Source organism: Capra hircus, chromosome 13 (assembly GCF_001704415.2).
Source record: "Capra hircus breed San Clemente chromosome 13, ASM170441v1, whole genome shotgun sequence".
Taxonomy (NCBI): Eukaryota; Metazoa; Chordata; class Mammalia; order Artiodactyla; family Bovidae; genus Capra; species Capra hircus.
Window position 1 is genome coordinate 51,185,090 of NC_030820.1, and position 21,705 is coordinate 51,206,794.

A 21,705-nucleotide genomic window follows, 5' to 3' on the forward strand; every position below is an offset into this window, starting at 1 on the left:
CAATATAGGAGCAACTAAATACGTCTAGTCAAGGCTATGGTTTTTCCAGTAGTCATGTTTGGATGTGAGAGTTGGACTATAAAGAAAGCTGAGCGCTGAAGAATTGATGCTTTTGAACTGTGGTATTGGAGAAGACTCTTGAGAGTCCCTTGGACTACAAGGAGACCCAGCCAGTTCATCCTAAAGGAGATCAGTCCTGGGTGTTCATTGGAAGGTCTGATGTTGAAGCTGAAACTAAAATACTTTGCCCATCTGATGCGAAGAATTGACTCACTGGAAAAGACCCTGATGCTGGGAAAGAGTGAGGGCAGGAGGAAAAGGGGATGACAGAGGATGAGATGGTTGGATGGCATCACTGATTCAATGGACATGAGTTTGGGTAAACTCTGGCAGCTGGAGATGAACAGGGTGGCCTGGTGTGCTGCAGTTCATGGGGTCGCAAAGAGTTGGACACAACTGAGCGACTAAACTGCCTGAAATACATATATCAGATATTAATGGACAGAAAGGGAGAAATTGACAGTAACACAATAATAGAGGAGAATTTGAACACCTCAGTTACATTAATGGACAGATATCTGGACAGAAAATCAATAAGGAAGCACTGCCCTTAAATGACACATTAGACCAAACGGACTTATTTGGTAAGAGTATTCCATCCGAAAGCAGCAGAATACACATTCTTTTCAAGTCTACGTGAAACATTCTGGAGGATAGGTCACATACTAGGCTACAAAACAAGTCTTGGTGAAGAAAATTGAATTATATCAAGCATCTTTTCCAGCCACAATACTGACTAGAAACCAACTGCAAGGGGGGAGAAAAATGGCAAAACCTTCAAAACACATGGAGGGTAAACAATATGTTACTTGACAACAAATGGATTACTGAAGAAATCAAAGAGGAAATCAGAAGTTCAGTTCAGTCGCTCAGTCGTGTCCGACTCTTTGCAACCCCATGAACCGCAGCATGCCAGGCCTCCATGTCCATCACCAACTCCCAGAGTTCACTCAAACCCACATCCGTCGAGTCGATGATGCCATCCAGCCATCTCATCCTCTGTCATCCTCTTCTCCTGCCTCCAGTCCCTCCCAGCATCAGAATCTTTTGAGTCAACTCTTCGCGTGAGGTGGCCAAAGTACTGGAGTTTCAGCTTTAGCATCATTCCTTCCAAAGAACACCCAGGACTGATCTCATTTAGGATGGACTGGTTGGATCTCCTTGCAGTCCAAGGGACTCTCAAGAGTCTTCTCCAACACCACAGTTCAAAAGCATCAATTCTTTGGTGCTCAGCTTTCTTCACAGTCCAACTCTCACATCCATACATGACCACTGGAAAAACCATAGCCTTAGAGCCTAATGAAAATGAAAACATGACAGTTCAATACCCTTGTGTATGCTGAGTGTGCTAAGTCACTTCAGTCGTGTCTGACTCTGTGACCCTATGGCCTGTAGCCCACCAGGCTCCTCTGTCCATGGGATTCTCCGAGCAAGAATAGTGGAATGGGTTGCCGTGCTTTCCTCCAGTGTCTCTTTTGTCTCCCCCACTGGCAGGCAGGTTTTTTTTACCACTAGCGCCACCTGGGAAACCTCAGTATCTATAGTGAAAGTGTTAGTCGCTCAGTGATGTCTGACTGTTTGCAACCCCATGGACTGTAGTTTGCTAGGCTTCTTTGTCCGTGGAATTTTCCAGGCAAGAATACTGGAGTTGGTAGTCATTTCCTTCTCCAGGGATCTTCCTGACTCAGGGATCAAACCTGGGTTTCCTGCCTTGAAGGCAAATTCTTTACTATCTGAGCCATCAATATCTATGGGACACAGCAAAAACAGTTCTAAGAGGGAAGTTTGTACCAAAACAAGCTTACTTCAGGAAACAATATAAATCTCAAACAACCTACCAGTGTGAGTGAAACTGCTCAGTCGTGTCCGACTCTTTGCGATCCTGTGGACTGTAGCCTACCGGGCTCCTCCATCCATGGAATTTTCCAGGCAAGTGTACTGCAGTGGGTTGCCATTTCCTTCTCTAGGGATCTTCCCAACCCAGGGATCGAACCCAGGTCTCCCGCATTGCAGGCAGACGCTTTACTGTCTGAACTATCAGGGAAGCCCACCTTACACCTAAAGGAACTATAGAAAGAACAACAGACAAATCCCAAAGTAAGTAGAAGGAAAAAAATCATAAAGACAGCAGAACTAAATGAAAGAGAGACTAAATAAAAATAGGAAAGATCAGTTAAACTAAAAGCTGGCTCTTTGAAAAAATAAAATTGTTGCGTCTTTAACCAGATGCATCAAGAAAAAAAGGGAGAGGGTCCAGATCAGTAATGTGAGAAATGAAAAGGAAATGACAGCCAACACCACAGAAATACAGAGGATCATGAGAGACCACTACAACAACCACATACCAGTAAAGTGAACAAACCAGAAGAAATGGACCAATTCTTAGAATGATACAGTCTCCCAAGAAATTAAAAATATGAACAAACCAGTTACCAGTATTAATTAATCAGTCCAAAAATAAAAAAACCGCACACAAACACCTTCCAGAAAATAATAGAACAGGACCAGATGTCTTCACAGGTAAGTTATACCAAACATACCAAGAGTTAACACCTATCCTTCTGAAGCTATTCCAAAAGATTGCAGAGAAAGAACACTTCCAGAATCATTCTCTGAGGCCAGCATCACCTAATAGCAAAACTAGACTAAGATGTCACAGAAGAAGAAAATAACAGGCCGATATTAGTGATGAACATAGGTGTAGAAATTGTCAACAAAATTTTCAGTTGAATGCAAATAAAGGATCCTACATCATGATCACATAGGACCTATCACTGGAAATTTTCAGTATCCGTACATCAATCAGTGTGATACATCACATTAACAACGTGAAAAAAAGTCATCTCAGTAGATGCAGAAAAGGCTTTTAACAAAATTCAACATCTGTTTATGATTTAAGAAAAACCTCCAGAAAGTGCACACTGAGGGAGCATACCTCAACATAATAAAGGCCATACATGACCAAAAACAAGGAATCAAGATTGGAAAGGAAGAAGTAAAGCTGTCACTGTTTGCAGATGACATAGTTCTCTACGTAGAAAATCCTGCAGATGCTACCAGAAATTTACTAGAGCTCATCAGTGAAGCTGGTGAAGTTGCAGGATAATTAATACACAAAATTAATACACAAAAATCTGTTGCATTTCCATATACTAACAGTTAACTATCACAAAGAGAAATTAAGGAAATAATCCCATTTACCATCTCATCAAAAAGAATGAAATACTTAGGAATAAATGTACCTCAGGAGATAAAAGAACTCAGGAAACAGACATTGGTGAAGCAAATTAAATACAACACAAATGGAAAAATATACTATGTTCTTTGATTGGAAGAATTAATATTGTTAAAATGACTATACTTATCCAAGGCAATATACAGGTTCAGTGTAATCCTTGTCAGAATACCAGTGTCTTTCACAGAAGTAGAACAAATATTTCTAAAATTTGCAGAAGTGAAGTCGCTCAGTTGTGTCCAACTGTTTGCGACCCCATAAACTGTAGCGTACCAGGCTCCTCTGTCCATGGGATTTTCCAGGCAACAGTATTGGAGTGGATTGCCATTTCCTTCTCCAGGGGATCTTCCCAACACAGGGCTCAAACCCAGGTCTCCCGCATTGTAGACAGACGCTTTACCATCTGAGCCACCAGTATGAAAATACAAAATACCCCAAATAGCCAAAATGGTCTTGAGAAAGAGAGCTGGAAGGGTCACAGTCCCTGACTTCAGACTGTACTACAAAACTACAGTAATAATAGCAGTATGTCTTAATACTGACATACAGACACACACAGATCAATGAAACACAATAGAGAGCTCAGCATTAAATCCATGCACTTAAGGTCATTAATCTACAACAAAAGAGGCAAGAATATACAATGGAGAAAGAACAGTCTTTTCAGTAGATAATAGGGAAAACTGGACAGTTGTGTGTAAAAGTATGAAATTAGAACATTCTCTAACACCATATACAAAAATAAAGTGGATTAAAGACCTAAGTGTGAGACTGGACACAAACTAGAGGAAAACCTAGGCAGAACACTCTGACATTAATTGTGGCAATAGGTTTTTGGATCTGCCTCCTAAAGCGAGGAAAATAAAAGCAAAAATAGAGAAATTGGGCCTAATTAATCTTAAAATCTTTTGCCCAGCAAAGGAAACCATCCACAAAATAAAGACAACCTTGTGAATAGGAGAAGATACTTGCAGATGATACGGTTGATAAGAGTTAATATCCAAAATACGTAAACAGCTCATAGAACTCCACATAAAAGAAAAAATCCAAAAATGGGTAGAAGACCTAAAGAGACTTTAACCAAAGAAGACGTACAGATGGCCAAGAAGCATGTGAAAAGGTGCTCAGCATCACTAGTCACAGGGAAATGCAAATCAAAACCGTAATGAGATTTCACCTCTTATTTGTCAGCATGACATCAAAAAGAGCACAAATGTTGGTGAGGATGTAGAAAAATGGGAACATAACATACACTGTTGGTAGGAATATAAATTGGTGCAGTCACTGTGGAAAACAGTATGGAGGTTCCTCAAAAAGCTAAAAATATAACTACCATATAACCCAGCAGTTCCACTCCTAGGGAACTACTGGGTTATATATATATGTACATGTATATGTAAACCCCAAACCAGTAACTCAATACATGCATCCCAACGTTCATAGCAACATTATTTACAGTTGTAAACCCAAACCGATAACTCAATACATGCACGCTAACGTTCATAGCAACATTATTTAGTTGTAAACCCAAACCGCTGACTCAATACATGCACCCCAATGTTCATAGCAACATTATTTACAGTTGTCAATATACGTGTGCTAAGTCACTTCAGTCGTGTCTGATTCTTTGTGACCCTATGGACAGTAGCCCACCAGGCTCCTCTGTCCATGGGGATTCTCCAGGCAAGAATACTAGAGTGGATTGCCATGCCCTCCTCCAGGGTATCTTCCCGATCCAGAGATAGAACCTGCAACTCTTATGTCTCCTCCACTGGGAGGCAGGTTCTTTACCACTAGTGCCACCTGGGAAGCCCATTGTCAGTATATGGAAACCACCTAAGTGTTGATCAATAGAAGAATGGAAAGAAGATATAGTATATGTATGTATGTGTGTATATATACAGTGGAATACTGCTTAACCATAAAAAATGAAAATTTGCAACAACATGGGTGCACTTGGGAGGGTATTAAGCTGAATGAAGTAAGTCAAAGACAGGCACTTATGGTATCACTTATATGTGCAATCTGAAAAATACAACACTACCAAGAATAAAATGGAAAAGAAACAGACCCACAGGTACAAAGAACTAACTAGTGGTTACCAGAGGGAACAGGGAAGTAGGGGAAGGTAGTATAGGGGTAGGGGAATGAGAGGTACAAACTGTTATATTGAAGATAAGCTACAGAGTTGAATTGTACAACACAGGGAATATAGCCAGTACTTTATAACTATAAATGTAGTATAACCTTTCAAGTTGTGAATCACTGTATTGTATACCTGTAAGTTATATAATTTTGTACATCAACTGTACTTCAATATCAAATAAATTTAAAAAATGGAAATCAAGTTCAGTACCTCAAAAATCTCATCAGTTGGCACATTTGTAAAACTGTTGCCCGTTATAGAGAAAGGAGCCAAATAGGTTAAATCAGTGAGGAAAAAGATAATAAAATGGAGGATAGAGAATGGAAAATGGTGATATCAAAAGTGAAGGTTATGTAATAGTGTGTGTTGTCCTTCCCACCTCGCAGAGTGACAAGCAACCAGACATTTACCAACTGCCACCTCCTTAGTAGGAAAGACAAGGAACACAGTGAGTGGGTGGAGTTTCTTTATGGAAACTGGAAAACAAAGGTAACAAATTGGGTAGTGTAGTTTTTGAAGCCTGAGAGTAAAGCTCTCTACATTTTGGTATTTAGAATATGAGGGACTAGAGATCCTATAACTGCCTCTTACATGCTAAGAGCAGAAAGCTTCCCATCAACATTTTTTTGAAAATATAAACAGGCAGTGAAAACTCACCACACATTGGAGTAAATCACCTGTAATTTGAAAGAAAAACTCAAGACTTTCAAAAAATTCTTAATATGACACAAAGATAATTTAAGATATAGGGGGAAAGCTAAGATATAAAACTCTGTTTAGGATGCCTGGAGAAATGTAAGATTTGATTACCATAGAACAAGAGTTATTTTGTGATAAATGAATATAAGGAAAATATGAGCTCTGGGAAGTTATAAGTGATAAAATTAACAGAGAAATTGGGAGGGTAAAGTTAGGAAAATCTCAAAATTAAAAACTTTAGAAATAAAAGAAAATATGAGAAAAAACTTTAAAATCTTAAGAGAACTTATCCATGAGGTTTGATATCCGTTAAGTAGGAGGTCTAGAAGGATAGAACAGAGATACCAGAAGGGAGGAAACTTAAAAATAGAAGTAAACATTTCCAGTGATAATGAGAAACAAAAGCTTTTAAATTAAATCGCTTAGCAAGCATCAGTGAGATGTTTAAAAAAGCTTAAATCTGTCTGTGCTTTTTTTAAACAAAAAGAATTAATATCATAAAAAGCTTCCAGGCAGAAAAAATTAGTCTTGTACAATAAGACAACAGAAATTTGATTTCTCTCCTTCCCCAACCAAAACAAACAAACATTAAACTAACATTAAACATGATAAAAATGGTTTTCAAGACACTAGACATCCGGCAAGGAGGTAATTCCCTTGAGAGAGAGAAATAGACAAGATGAACCCCAGGATTGTCCTAGCTTACTACAGTTGACCTTCAACAAAATAGGAGTTTGAACTGCATAGGTTCACTTACACGGAGATTTTTTTTTCAGTGGTAAATACTATAATACGTGATCCACAGTGAGGTGAATCCACTGACACAGAACCATGAATGCAGAATTGCTTTTACAGAGGGCTGACTGTAAGCTTTATACGTGGCTTTTCATCTGCAGAGAGCGTTGATTCTCCCATGTTAGCATTAACAGCCATGTCACTCAAGGATCAACTGTACTTTGAGAAAATTTCCAGGCCACGGCATAGGAAGGGGGTACCCAGGTAGATCCCAATGTACTTCTTGAGCTGAGTAGATGCTGCTAAGATTCTGATGAGACCAAAGCATCTAGAATACTAAAGAGGAAAGATTTCCCCAAAAACAGAACTCCCAAGATCTGTGAAGATTCCTCTTTCCTCCTCCTCTGACATCCCAAGTATTCAACAGAGTATTGATATATGTGCTGTTGTGTGATTTAACCACTGAAGCTGGAGGAAGAAAAAAACAGGTGAAATTATTCCAGAACAGTTCCTGATGCATGCTCAGAGCTGGGAATAGTGCCTGTTCCCACCAGTTAGACTCAAAAAATGCATAATTCATAAGGGGCATTGGATAAAGTCTTCAGCAGGGTTTTGTCTCAGTAAGTGGGGAATAATCAGCCCTAGTATGAGCACTGCTCTGGACCCTCCTAACAATTTATAAAAGTAAGACCTGAAAGGATCAAACTGTTCTAAAGTAACTGCATTCCAGAATAAAGCACAAGAATATATGTAGGAATGTGAAAATACCTGGCATCCAACAAGGTAAAATTCACAGTGTCTGGCATCCAAAGATTATCAGTTTACAGGTAAGTGGGAATATATGACTGATGATAAGATAATCAGTCAATCAAAATTGACCTGAAATGGACAGAAACGTTAGAATTAGCAGACAAAGACATAAAACAGTTATTCTCATTGTATTCCATATGCTCTAGAAGCTAGAGGAAAGATTGAATGGGTTAAACAAATAGAAAATATAAAAAGGACCCAGATAGAACTTCTAGAAGTGAAAATTGCAATATCTAAGATGAAAAATATACTAGATGGCAGTAACATTAACTTAGACCCTGCCAAAGAAGATTAATGATTTTGAAGCCATAGCAGTGGAAACCATCCAAGGTGAATGAAGCACAGAGAGACTGAAGAATCCAAAAGAATGGAAAGAGCATCAGTTCAGTTCAGTGGCTCAGTCATGTCCAACTCTTTGCAACCCCATGAACTGGAGCACACCAGGCCTCCCTGTCCATCACCAACTCCCGGAGTGAACCCACATTTGTGGTTATCTGGGTCATGAAGGTCTTTTTTGTGTACTACTTCTGTATATTCTTGCCACCTCTTCTTAATATCTTCTGCTTTTGTTAGGTTCATACCATTTCTGTCCTTCACTGAGCCCATTTTTGCATCAAATGTTCCCTTGGTATCTCTAATTTTCTTGAAAAGATCTCTAGTCTTTCCCACTCTATTGTTTTCCTCTATTTCTTTGGATTGATCACTGAGGAAGGCTTTCTTATCTCTCCTTGCTATTCTTTGAAACTCTGCATTCAAATGTGTCTATCTTCCTTTTCTCCTTTGCTTTTTGCTTCTCTTCTTTCCACACACCTGAATGGTCTAGTGGTTTTTCCCACTTTCTTCAATTTAAGTCTGAATTTGGCAATAAGGAGTTCATGATCTGAGCCATATTCAGCTCTTGGTCTTGTTTCTGCTGACTAGAAAGAACATCAGTGATTGCCAAATCAGTCATAGGACAGAATAAAGACATTTTAAAACTCAAAAAAAGTTTTTCCTTCCATTAATCTTTTCTTAGAAAGCTATTGAAGGATGTGCTCTAACACACAAGGAAGTCAGCCAAGGAGGAGACAAATTAAGCCACGGGATCAAATCCATCATGTGAGAGCTTCAGAATGAAGCTGGAAGAAAGAGATAGATTATCTGATATCTTTAAACCAGTAGTTCTCAATTGAAATGATTTTGCTGTCTCATCCCTCTCCTCCCCCCATTATTTGGACATGCTTTTGATTTGCCTAGACAGAGAGGGTTATTGTTACAGGCATCCAGTGAGTAAGAGACCGAGGATGTTGCACAAGACGATGCAAGGGCATCCCCTCACATCAAAGAAATAACTGGCCCCCAAATTACAGTAGTGTTGCTATTGAGAAACTAGTGTAAGGAGATTAACTGTGAGCAAATTAAGTGGGGAAGGTAAAAAAAAATTTGGATTGATTTTTTTTTTTTAATAATACAAGTGAAAAAAAACAGCTGTTGGTAGCTTTTGGAAAAACGAAATTTGTTTAAGAAAGTAAATAGGAGTATGGTATGTACTAGGCGTGCAGTAAATTTTATATATATATTACATATATATCTTTAATATTATAAATAATAACTACTAGTATAGCCAGAAAAGTCATATCATGGTATTAGGTATGTGTGTGAGAAAAAGTGAGAATGGGGATAAGTGTAGCAGAGCTACATCTTTGTCATAAGTCAGTATTTAATTTCTGAATTGAAAATGAAGAGAGAGTTGGTAGATGCTTATATCAAAATATGGAAGTAATTACCAAAAAGAAAACATTAAAAGACTTCAAAGTGGTTGCCTCTGAGGATTGAGACAAGTGGCAGTTTATGAAAGATTGAAGTAGGGATTAAAATTTTTTCATTACAGGCCTTTAGTACTAGTACTTGATTTTTTTAAACTGTAAGAATATATTATTCTAATTAAAGTTTTATTTTAAGTGAATTCAAAATATATTTGTATGTATATTTGTATGTATATATGTATTTGCCCATCAATGATATTCAAAAGATATGCTAAAGTTTCTGAATCTGAAAAGACAATTTCCTTCAATGGGACACATTTATCAAGAATGTATAGGTTCTGATAATTGACGAAGTTTTGATATATTATTCACCAAGATAACCATTTCTAACTGTCAGAAAATAATTCTGATTGTCCTAATGATACCGACTCAGTTATTTCAGTGTTTTCCCCCTTGTATTACAGTTGCAAGATGTGAGTTTGAATCTATGGAATGTCTACAGCAAGATGGATCCTGTGTCCCTGGAGAGTTTGCTTTCTGAGGTAAAGAGCCACACTGTATTTGACATATATATATTATAACGAGCTCAGTAACCTACTAATGATATTTAACTTGTAGAGATGCAGAATATATTTTAGTTTGCATTTAGTTAAAGAATTGAGCAGTTTCTTCCTTGATTGTTATCTTAAACTCCTTGGGAGTGAAAGAGGACCTGGAAAAGAGATATGGCCTCTTTAACTCTGAGAAACCACCTAAGATGAAACCAAGGCTCCCTGCCTTGTTCAAGGTTTAGGTTTTCACCTAAAGACATTCTTTCTGTTGGGCTAGACTTTAGAAAAACAGTCCAGAGGATGCCTTCTCTGAATGAAAAGATCTAATGAAAAGACTAAGAAGTTAGGATATGTCTTAAAGGAATTAAGTATTAGGGGTTGGCAGTGTTTTTCTGTTAAGAGGTGGATAATAGCGTTTTAGACCTTGTGAGCCCTGTGTCTTTGTTTGAACTATTCAACAATACCATTGTAGGCAATGCTTTAATGAATGGTTATGTCTGTATTCCAGGGAAACTTTACTTACAAAAATAAATGGTCTGCCAACAGGCTGTAATTTGCTGACTCCTAGATTAAAGGATCAGGCATTAATTTTTTGTCTGAACTTTGAAGAAAAAAATTCACGATGGGCAAAACAATTTGTAACAAGGAGCAACAAACAAAACTAAAATATAGATAGGTGCTTTGATTAAACAGCTCAGTAGTATCTCTCAGCAGTCATGGATGGATATCCATGGAAAAAGAACAGCTTAAATGTAGCCTTTTAACGATATTAACTGTCAAAGTAAGACCCCAAATAATTCCAAAGACAAAAACAATTCAAATAATGAAAACTACACATCAGTTTCACTTACAAGTATCAATGTGTATATTTTAAGTAAAATGTCAGCAAATAGTATCATACTAAAAGAACTAAAAGAACATTCTATGATGAAGTAGGGTATATTAAGCGTTTAATATTTAGTTTAATACCAGAAATCTGTTAATGTAATCACTGTACTAATTTTTCTCCTTGGAACCATTTATGATGATTCCATAGACGCCAAAAAGACATTAGATAAAATTGAACATCCATCCTATTTAAACATTTCTAGTAACGTAGGAATATAAGAGAAAAATAAAACCTGAACTTTTGTTCTCTAAAAAGACCTAATTGTCATCATCATCATCAGTCCATGGTGTGGCTAATTATGGGAAAAAGTGAAAAAATTTATAACATTAGAAGTGTAAGAATGATGGGATTTACCTAGTCGTCCAGTGATTAGGACTCTACGCTTCTACTTCTGGGGGCCCGAGTTCAGTTCTTGGTCAGGGAAATAGATCCCACGAGCCAAAAAAAAAGGAAAGGAAAAAAAGACTAAGAATGATAAAGAAAATTTAAGTACTGACAACTAAGAGTAATAAGTTATTTAGGAATTTCTGCAAAGTATCTGGGAGCCATGCCCCACTTGTGTGCAGTGCCCTAAATAGGAGGGAGCTGTAGGTCACACATGGAGACTAGGCATAGCATTGTAGTTTTGAGAACACTGCAATCGTCTCCATAGTCAGTGGAATAGGACCACCCGGAGAACATCTATAATTACACCTAGAACAGCAGTGACATGCAACTGAAGAAGCAACAGCAGTAATCATCATGAACGGTAGACTAAACCCTTTCCTAGTTCTCTAATTTCCAGTGAGCTACATATGCTTAGATGGTATCTTGAAGAAGTGAAAGGAAACCCTTTTAATGTCTGAGGGTGGACTTCCCATCTAAGAGGAAGAGTGAGGGCTCAGAGCCAGATTTAGTTTTATTTAGAAAGAATAAAGTAAGATGGTATTTCTTATACCAAAATATGATTGAGTGTATTTATACCCACTACATTATGGAGAGCTGTTACCAATTGGTAAGAAAAATACAGTGGTGGGGAACTGGAAGACAACCAGAATTGGCTGTTCATAAAATAAGAAATAAAAATGACCATGATTTTTTCCTGCCAAGTTAGGGATATAGAAAATCAAAGGAGACCATTCTTCTCATCCTAACAACCAAACAATCTGAATATGCAGCAAAATAGTAGTTTAAAATCAATTAGAGAGCTGAAGATGCAAAGAAACCACAAAGAACTCTGTTTCTGAAAAATAGGGCCCTTCATATGATGCTGTTCTAATTTTTGATGAAACAGCATGAGGAAGAGAAATTTATCATACACAGGGATCAGTAAAAATCAGTTGACCTTTTAAAGGCCTTTTAATGGCTATATGTGAGTGAGTCAACACTTACCCTCATCTCTATACCATAGGTCTTCACAAGTGTTCAGGTTAGTCCACCCATCTTGCCTGAAGCACTTGATACTCAACTATAGCCTGGATTAGAGATGAGAGCTGAGAGCAACCCTTTGGCAGCATTTCAAGTCTTCACAAGTTACAAGCAGCTGCCCTTTTAAGGCTAGGGACAGGCAGCAAGACAAGGATCTCTTTACATACACAGAACCAAGGGACTGGAGAGCAAAGAGAACTTCTTAGCCACCCAAAAAGCTGATAGCCAGCTTGTAAAGCAGGGAGAGATTGTCCATAATTCCTAAAGCCGATAGCTTAGCTGTGAAATGAAAAGAGATTTCCAGAAGGTTGTCCGAGCGAAATCACTATCGAAGTTTGAATTTAAACCAAATGCAGAATACATCATGAGAAACACTAGGCTGGAAGAAGCACCAGCTGGAATCAAGATTGCTGGGAGAAATATCAATCACCTCAAATATGCAGATGACACCACCCTTATGGCAGAAAGTGAAGAGGAACTAAAAAGCCTCTTGATGAAAGTGAAAGAGGAGAGTGAAAAAGTTGGCTTAAAGTTCAACATTCAGAAAACGAAGATCATGGCATCTAGTCCCATCACTTCATGGGAAATAGATGGGGAAACAGTGGAAAAAGTGTCAGACTTTATTTTTTTGGGCTCCAAAATCACTGCAGATGGTGACTGCAGCCATGAAATTAAAAGACGCTTATTCCTTGGAAGAAAATTTATGACCAACCTAGATAGCATATTCAAAAGCAGAGACATTACTTTGCCAACAAAGGTCCATCTAGTCAAGGCTATGGTTTTTCCAGTGGTCATGTATGGATATGAGAGTTGGACTGTGAAGAAAGCTGAGCACTGACAAATTGATGCTTTTGAACTGTGGTGTTGGAGAAGACTCTTGAGAGTCCCTTGGACTGCAAGGAGATCCAACCAGTCCATTCTAAAGGAGATCGGTCCTGGGTGTTCTTTGGAAGGAATGATGCTAAAGCTGAAACTCCAGTACTTTGGCCACCTCATGCGAAGAGTAGACTCATTGGAAAAGACTCTGATGCTGGGAGGGATTGGGGGCAGGAGGAGAAGGGGACAACAGAGGATGAGATGGCTGGATGGCATCACCGACTCGATGGACGTGAGTTTGAGTGAACTCCGGGAGTTGGTGATAGACAGGGAGGCCTGGCATGCTGCCATTCATGGGGTTGCAGAGAGTCGGACACAACTGAGCGACTGAACTGAACTGAACAAATGTTACAAGATCCAGGCCTTGATCAATTACAGATCAGATTAACTTAGTTCTCTGCTTTAGTGATCTATTGAAAGAGAGGGATCTAGTGGCCCTTTCTTAGAGATGAGTGGTGTTTACGTCAGGTTTTACTGTTCTTTTATGAGAAACATCTGGCATATGGGGTTTTTTTAAATTATAAGATAAGAAGCAAGAAAATTTGATATGTGGTCAAGAAAGGAAATAGTCAATAGAAGTAGACCCAGATGTTAGAATTGACCAATGGGGAGTTTAAATGATTGATGAAAGTGCTAAACAATCTGGAAGAAAATGGGACAACATATGTGAAGAGATGAGGAATTTTAACAGAGACCTGACAGCTATAAAAAGAACCAAATGAAAATGCTAGAAATGAAAAATGTAGGGTATAAAAATGGGGGATTTATTAAGTTGGCTAATTTATTAAATTAGACACCAATGAAGAAAAGTTCAGTGAACTTGAAGATAAGTCAATAGAAAGTTTCTAAACTGAAGGACAGAGAGAAAAAGAACAAAAAGGGCAGAGCACAGTATCCAGTATCTGCCAAACAGTGTCAGATGATCTACATAGTAAATCATTGGAGTCTGAGTATAATTGGAGTCCCAGAAGGGAGAGTAGAGAGAAAATGGGGCAATAAATTTAAGTTGATACTATCCAAAAACTTTCTAAATTGATGAAATACATCAGTCCACAAATTCAGGAGCTTCAGTAAACCCTAAGTATGATAAATATGTATGAAAATGACCATAAATTTGTAAAGGGATCTCTGAGGTGAATCTACATGTGCTAATAAAATTCAAATCCAACAACCAAAAGAAGTTAAAATGCAATTTCAGTCCTGACTTGTGCTGATAAAATATTATAAAAAAGGGAGCCAATCCATACCCATATTTCCTGTTCATTTTAAATTTATCTATTTTTGGCTGTACTGGGTCTTTGTTGCTGTTTTCAGGCTTTCTCTAATTGCTACAAGCAGTTACTCTCCAGTTGCAGTACGCAGGCTTATTGTGGTGGCTTCTCATTGTGGAGCATGGGCTTAGTAGTTGGAGCATGCAGGCTTAGCAGCTGCAGCTTGTGGATTCTAGAGCAGGCTCAGCAGTTGTGCACGGGCTCAACTGTGGTTGTCCTACAGTATGTGGGATCCTCCCAGACCAGCATTCAATCTGTGTCCCCTACATTGGCAGATGGATTCCTAACCAGTGGGCCACCAGAGAAGTCCCTATATTTCCTCTTAAAATCTACTTTTTTTTTTTCTCTCATCTCTTGCTCAGCTGCTCCATAGCCTCCAAAGTTTTCTTTAAAAACCCTTTTTCTCTTCACTATCCAAATACTTTTTCTGGTCATATGTGTTTTCTCTTTGCTAAGACTGATAACCTTACAGTCAGAATTAGCATCTAAGCCTTAAATCTCACTGGCCAGTCTTTGATGGCCAGACTGCCTACAGCTACGTGCTTCTTGGTCAGATCCCGCAAAGAGAAAATGCAGACTGCTCTGAGATTTGATTTAGAAAGATGTTCAAAATATGTTTGGTGAGAAAAGTAAAAAAGTAGAGTATATTTCCATCTTTGTAAAATAATTTTTATTTGTGTGTCTTAGAAATTTCAGATGGTAGTCTCACTGGTTATTATTTTTGTACGGTTATATATTTTTAAAATATTATTATTTTACTTATTTTTGTTTTCTTACATTTATTATATAATATAATTCTTAAAAATACTTGAAATTAAACTTCTTTTCCCCCTTTAAGTCATTTGAGAGCAGACACTGCTGGATGCCAGCCTAGGGCCAAGAGTCCTGTCTGAAGTTCAGGGTCCTTCCCTAATGGGCAAGGGCAAAAGCGCACTGACATATTTCTTGAATTTTACAGAATTTTGCTGCTTATCTGACCTTGATATGTATCTGGGCCTGTCTTCTGAACTTGGCCTTGAGTCTGAGCAGATAAACTTTCCCTTCTTCATCATCAGATCTAACAAACCAATTCTACCTCTATACACAGAATCCATTTCCACAAATGCAAGTGGAAAAATTTTGAGAATAATGTGTCTGGTGGAAACCATACAGGCTCTAGATATCTCTCACCTAGATATATTTTCACTTTTGCTGGTTGTTAGTATTGCATCCTCAGGTCACTTTACTGTTTAGTACCTCAGTCTCCTCATATATAAAATGGGCATAGAGAAGTACACAGTGGTATTCAGTTCAGTTCAGTCGCTCAGTCGTGTCCGACTCTCTGCAACCCCATGAATGGCAGCATGCCAGGCCTCCCTGTCCATCACCAACTCCCAGAGTCCACCCAAACCCATGTCCATTGAGTCGGTGATGCCATCCAACCATCTCATCCTCTGTCGTCCCCTTCTCCTCTTGCCTTCAATCTTTCCCAGCATCAGGGTCTTTTCCGATTAGTCAGCTCTTCACATCAGGTAGCCAAAGTATTGGAGTTTCAGCTTCAACATCAGTCCTTCCAATGAACACCCAGGACTGATCTCCTTTAGGATGGACTGGTTGGATCTCCTTGCAGTCCAAGGGACTCTCAAGAGTCTTCTCCAACACCACAGTTCAAAAGCATCACTTCTTCGGCACTCAGCTTTCTTTATAGTCCAACTCTCACATCCATACATGACCACTGGAAAAACCGTAGCCTTGACTAGATGGACCTCTGTTGGCAAAGTAATGTCTCTGCTTTTGAATATGCTATCTAGGTTGGTCATAACTTGCCTTCCAAGAAGTAAGTGTCTTTTAATTTCATGGCTGCAGTCATCATCTACAGTGATTTGGGAGCCCAGAAAAATAAAGTCAGCCACTGTTTCCACTGTTTCCGCATCTCTTTGTCATGAAGTGATGGGACCAGATGCCATGATCTTCATTTTCTGAATGTTGAACTTTAAGCCAACCTTTTCACTCTCTTTCACTTTGATCAGGCGGGTCTTTAATAGCTTTCTACATAAGGGTGATGTCATCTGCATATCTGAGGTGATTGATATTTCTCCTGGCAGTCCTGATTCCAGCTTCTGCTTCATCCAGTCCAACATTTCTCATGATGTACTTTGTATATAAGTTAAATAAGCAGGGTGACAATATACAGGCTTGATGTACTCCTTTCCCAATTTGGCACCAGTCTGTTGTTCCATGTCCAGTTCTAACTGTTGCTTGTTGACCTGCATCAGATTTCTCAGGAAGCAGGTCAGGTGATCTGGTATTCGCATCTCTTTCAGAATTTTCTACAGTTTGTTGTGATCCACACAGTCAAAGGCTTTGGCATAGTCAGTAAATCAGAAATGGATGTTTTTCTGGAGCTCTCTTGGTTTTTCAGTGATCCAGTGGATGTTGGCAGTTTGATCTCTGGTTCTTCTGCCTTTTCTAAAACCAACTTGAACATCTGGAAGTTCACGGTTCATGATGAACCCTGGTTTGGAGAATTTTGAGCATTACTTCACTAGCATGTGAGATGAGTGCAATTGTGCAGTAGTTTGAGCATTCTTTGGCATTGCCTTTCTTTGGGACTGGAATGAAAACTGCAAACTTTTCCAGTCCTGTGGGCACTGATGAGTTTTCCAAATTTGCTGGCATATTGAATGCAGCACTTTTACAGCATCATCTTCCAGGTTTTGAAATAGCTCAACTGGAATTCCATCACCTCCGCTATCTTTGTTCGTAGTGATGTTTCCTAAGGCCACCTTGACTTCACATTCCAGAATGTCTGGCTCTAGGTGAGTGATCACACCACTGTGATTATTGGGGACATGAAGATCTTTTTTTTATAATTCTTCTGTGTATTCTTGCCACCTCTTTTTAACATCATCTTCTGTGAGATCAATACCATTTCTGCCCTTTATTGAGTCTATCTTTGCATGAAATGTTGCCTCTGTATCTCTAATTTTCTTGAAGAGATCTCTAGTCTTTCCCATTCTATTTTCCTCTGTTACTTTGCACTGATCACTGAGGAAGGCTTTCTTATCTCTCCTTGCTATTCTTTCGAACTCTGCATTCAAATGGGTATATCTTTCCTTTTCTCCTTTGCTTTTGGCTTTTCTTCTCTTCTTACAGCTATTTGCAAGGCCTCTACAGAAAGCCATTTTGCTTCTTTTGCATTTGTTTTTCTTGGGGATGGTCTTGATCCCTGTCTCCTGTACAGTGTCATGAACCTCCGTCCATAGTTCATCAGGCACTCTGTCTATCAGATCTAGTTCCTTAAATCTATTTCTCACTTCCGCTGTATAATGGTAAGGGATTTGATTTAGGTCATATCTGAATGGTCTAGTGGTTTTCCCTACTTTCTTCAATTTAAGTCTGAATTTGGCAATAAGGAGTTCATGATCTGAGCCATAGTCAGCTCCCGGTCATGTTTTTGCTGACTATAATAATAGTAAATATGAATAATATAAGTATTGATAAATATAAATAATAAGTATAAATAATAATTATTACATGTAATATAATATATATATCATAAATAAAATGTAGATCATCTAGGCATCAAAATAGTGAAGACCCTTGAGAATATTCTTTACACTAAGTATTCTCAGCAGAGGTTATGCCTGAGGCCAGGTGTAGCGTCGTTGCATGGTTAACACAGAGTTCATAGGTCTGAGTACTTGTGTATCCTTAAAGGGGTGAGTAGGAAAGAGCATAGATCCAGACAGTCAATTTTAGTGCAGCAAACAGAATGCCTGCTGTAAGCAAGGTGAGTGCTTGTCATGTACCCTTACACAGTGTGAGATGGCCAGTGAAAACTACTATCCAGGGACTTCCCTGGTGATACAGTGAATAAGATTCTACCTGCCAATGCAGGGGAGACAGGTTTGATCTCTGGTCCATGAGGATTCCATATGCTGAGGACCAACTAAGCCCATTTGCCACAACTACTGAGGCTGTGTGTTGCAAGTGCTGAAGCCTCTGCGCCTAGAGCCTGTGCTCCTCAGCATTCACCACAACGTAGCCTCCGCTTGCTGCAACTAGAGAATCACTGTGAGCAGCAATAAAGAAAGTGCGCAACCAAAAGAAATATAAGGGCAGGGTTGGTTTATTAAAAATAAGAAAACTACTATCCAATTTGAGTACAAATTAAGTGACTTCAAAATAGGGCCAAAGATGTCACTTCAAAATAAGGCCAGAGATCAAGCAAGTCATAGCTGATATTTTGGATTAGCTGATGGATGATGCCTTAAAAAAAAGCCAGGAACACAAAGCAGTGTGTAGTGGTTGGTGACAGGAATGAATTCAGAGAGGACGCTTAAAACCAGCTGGGATAGGGGAAGGAGGTGGGCTGTATATGGAGGAGAATCAGCAGGTAAGGTACATATTTGCATTACCCCTAGGAGGAGGGGAGGGAGAAAAGGGCTCTGGGTCACCTCTGACCCCACTGAACTTCTAACTAAAGTCAACTAATTTGGCCTTGCACAAAGTTCACTGTTGTAACCCTTTTGATACTTACTAGGTACAGTGTCTCGTAAATAGCTTTACGTTGCCTCATAAATAACTCCCTCTCAACAAGGACTGCCGATTGTCCTTTTTAAAAATAGCTTTTAAAGGAAAAAAAGCTTTATTGAAATATAATTTATATACCACAAAATTTACCCATTTTAAGTATACAATTCGATGATTTTTAGTAAGTTTACAGAACGATGCAATTATCACCACAATTTGAATTTTACAACATTTCGTCAATCCAGAGAGTTCCTTTGTGCTTGCAACAGAGCGGGATGAGCACAGCCCTTAACAGGCAGGCATTACTGTACCTCATTACTCCACACCCTGTAACTAGGCAGGCGGTCTTGCTCAGCCATTGGTTGGTGCCTCAGTGCTGCCCTGCTCCTCCCACCCCCACCCCTCAGCAATCAGCTGTCAATGAGTGACCCTTAGGGAAGTGATTCAGTCAGCCATCAATGGTGTGGTAGTCACCAGGTGGAGAGTGAGTTAAGAGGCAGATTCAGGCCTTCTTCTGGAGACCCTCCAGCTCACCCATTCCTAGAGGGCTCCAGAGCCCTCACTAAGGTCTTCCACTAACTATGGGCCAGGCCTTGAGTAGTGAACCTCTTCCCCCATCCCTGTCTGTCCAGCCTACCAGCAGTGGGTGTCTGTCTGGTCACAGTCTGTGAGATCTGGTCTCCCCTATTTAAGCAACCTGAGGAGATGGAGGGCCAGTTAGGTTGGGGGCCTGGCTCCCTCAGGAATGATAGCTGGGCAGGATGTGGGAATCAGGCCCCGAAGGAGCTGCCAACTGAGATCTGTCTTCTCTTAGCCAGGACTGGGACCTTGGAGAGTGAAAGTTGTACCTTAGGACTTTGCCCTTTCTTATCTGGACAGAGAATTAACATTAAAATCAGGTAGAGATTTACAGGAACATCGTTAGCTGACTATGTATGACCTCACCTCAAGAACAAAGGATCTGACACCAAGAAGTCTGCAACAACTAACTGACCTTTTGCTTTTAAAGGAGCTTGCTGAAAGCTTTCAGTAACTTTGGGGTTCTTAGAACATGAGCCACCCATCTCCTTGTATCAATCCGTAATAAACCTTCGTCTGTTCCAAACTCTACGTTTTAGTATTGACGGGCCTCACTGTGTCAGGCACATGGCCTTGAGATTCGGTAACATGCTCACTTGTAGTCAGTTTTCATTCCCACTCCCAGCCCTACCTAAGCAAACCACTAGTCTACTTTCTGTCTCTCTAGATTTGTCTTTTCTGAGTGTTCCATATATTGTAGTCTCTTATATCTGGCCTCTTTCACTGGGCATAATGTTTTTAACGTCCACCATGTGATAACAGGTATCAATAGTTTGCTACTACCCTTTAAACAATGTATTTAAATAGTCTGGTATTTTGAGATCAGATGTGGTTTCATGAGTCTGGTTTTCTAAAGTATCTCCTTAAATGACCAAACGCATTATCTTTTTCATTTTCTTTCTAGGATTTGGTGGCTTTTGAATATCAGTGGACTAGCTTCTTCGCTAATTTTGACACAGAAATTCCCTTCTTGCTAGAATTGTCCGAATCTCAGGCTGGTGAGGTATGTAAAGGAAGGGTCAAAAAGAAAGAAGAAATTGGCTGATTTTTTCCTTAAACTTTGTTGCATGATGTAAAGAAATTTTTAGTTTCTGTGCCACCCCCTATATTCTTAAACTTAATATATATATTAAAAATATATATATATTCTTAAACTTTGTTGCATGATGTAAAGAAATTTTTAGTTTCTGTGCCGCCTAATTTGGTTATCATTTCCTTAAACTTTGTTGCATGATGTAAAGAAATTTTTAGTTTCTGTGCCGCCCCCTATATATATATAAGAATGTATATATATGAATATATAAAATTATTCCAGCTTTTTTGTTTTCCTGTGCCAGTTTTTTTATAATAAAGATACTCATTTCTTAGAGGTGGTGTCCTTGTCAGGAATTCTGTTTGGCACCAGTTAATAAGCCTAGGAATAATTCTTCACATATGAATAGCACACCTTTGTCAGTTGAACCTCTAGGTGATGACAAGCTTTCTTTCTAAGCAAACAACAAAGTGAAGTTGCTAGGTTCAGGCTAGGAACCATTCCATGAGTAAACTGAGGTATGTAAATCAAGAACTAAGGTACAGAACTGTTCCCAAAACTAGTCAACAGGCAGGATCAAAGAGATCTTGAGCTTGTACTTGAGCTTACTTTGGGTTTGGACTGCCAGCCTTCAGTTCTCCTGTGTTTCACTGTGACCCAGTATAAGCCCTACTCCTGCTCTTTAGAACTGGAGTTTATCTTTGTTGCCATACACTTTACTTTTATCTTTTTTACCTTATGCTATAAACCCCACAGTATATTGGTGTTATTCTTTTTTAGTCAATTATCTTTTTATCTTTAAAAATAAAAGATTTTAAATAATTTAAAAATCTTACATATCTGCCCATGCAGTTGAAATTTCTGGTGCTGTTCATTTTTTGTGTTAGACACAGATGTTCATATGGTATAATTCCCTTCTCCCTGAAGGATATCCTTTAACATTTTTTGTAGTGTGAATCTTCTGATAATTCAGAAGAAAATTATTCCAGCTTTTATATGTCTGAAAATATTTTTTTCACTTTCATTTTTAAAAGCATTTTTGTGGTGTATGAAATTCTAGGTTGACAGTTTTTTCCTTTCAGTACTTGAAAGATGTTGTTTCACTCTCTCACTTACATTGTTTCTGATGATGTCTTTTATCTTTTTCTTTGTTC

At 38.8% G+C, this 21,705-nt stretch overlaps 1 protein-coding gene across 1 annotated transcript in view; it reads left to right on the forward strand.

Moving 5' to 3' along the window:
* Positions 1 to 21,705, forward strand: part of C13H20orf194 (chromosome 13 C20orf194 homolog) — a 173,156-nt gene that overhangs the window by 45,441 nt on the left and 106,010 nt on the right. Inside the window, exons 7-8 of the mRNA XM_018057413.1 lie at positions 9,895 to 9,972; positions 20,423 to 20,521. Of these exons, the coding sequence (XP_017912902.1) occupies positions 9,895 to 9,972; positions 20,423 to 20,521 (177 nt within the window). The remainder of the gene's footprint in view (positions 1 to 9,894; positions 9,973 to 20,422; positions 20,522 to 21,705) is intronic.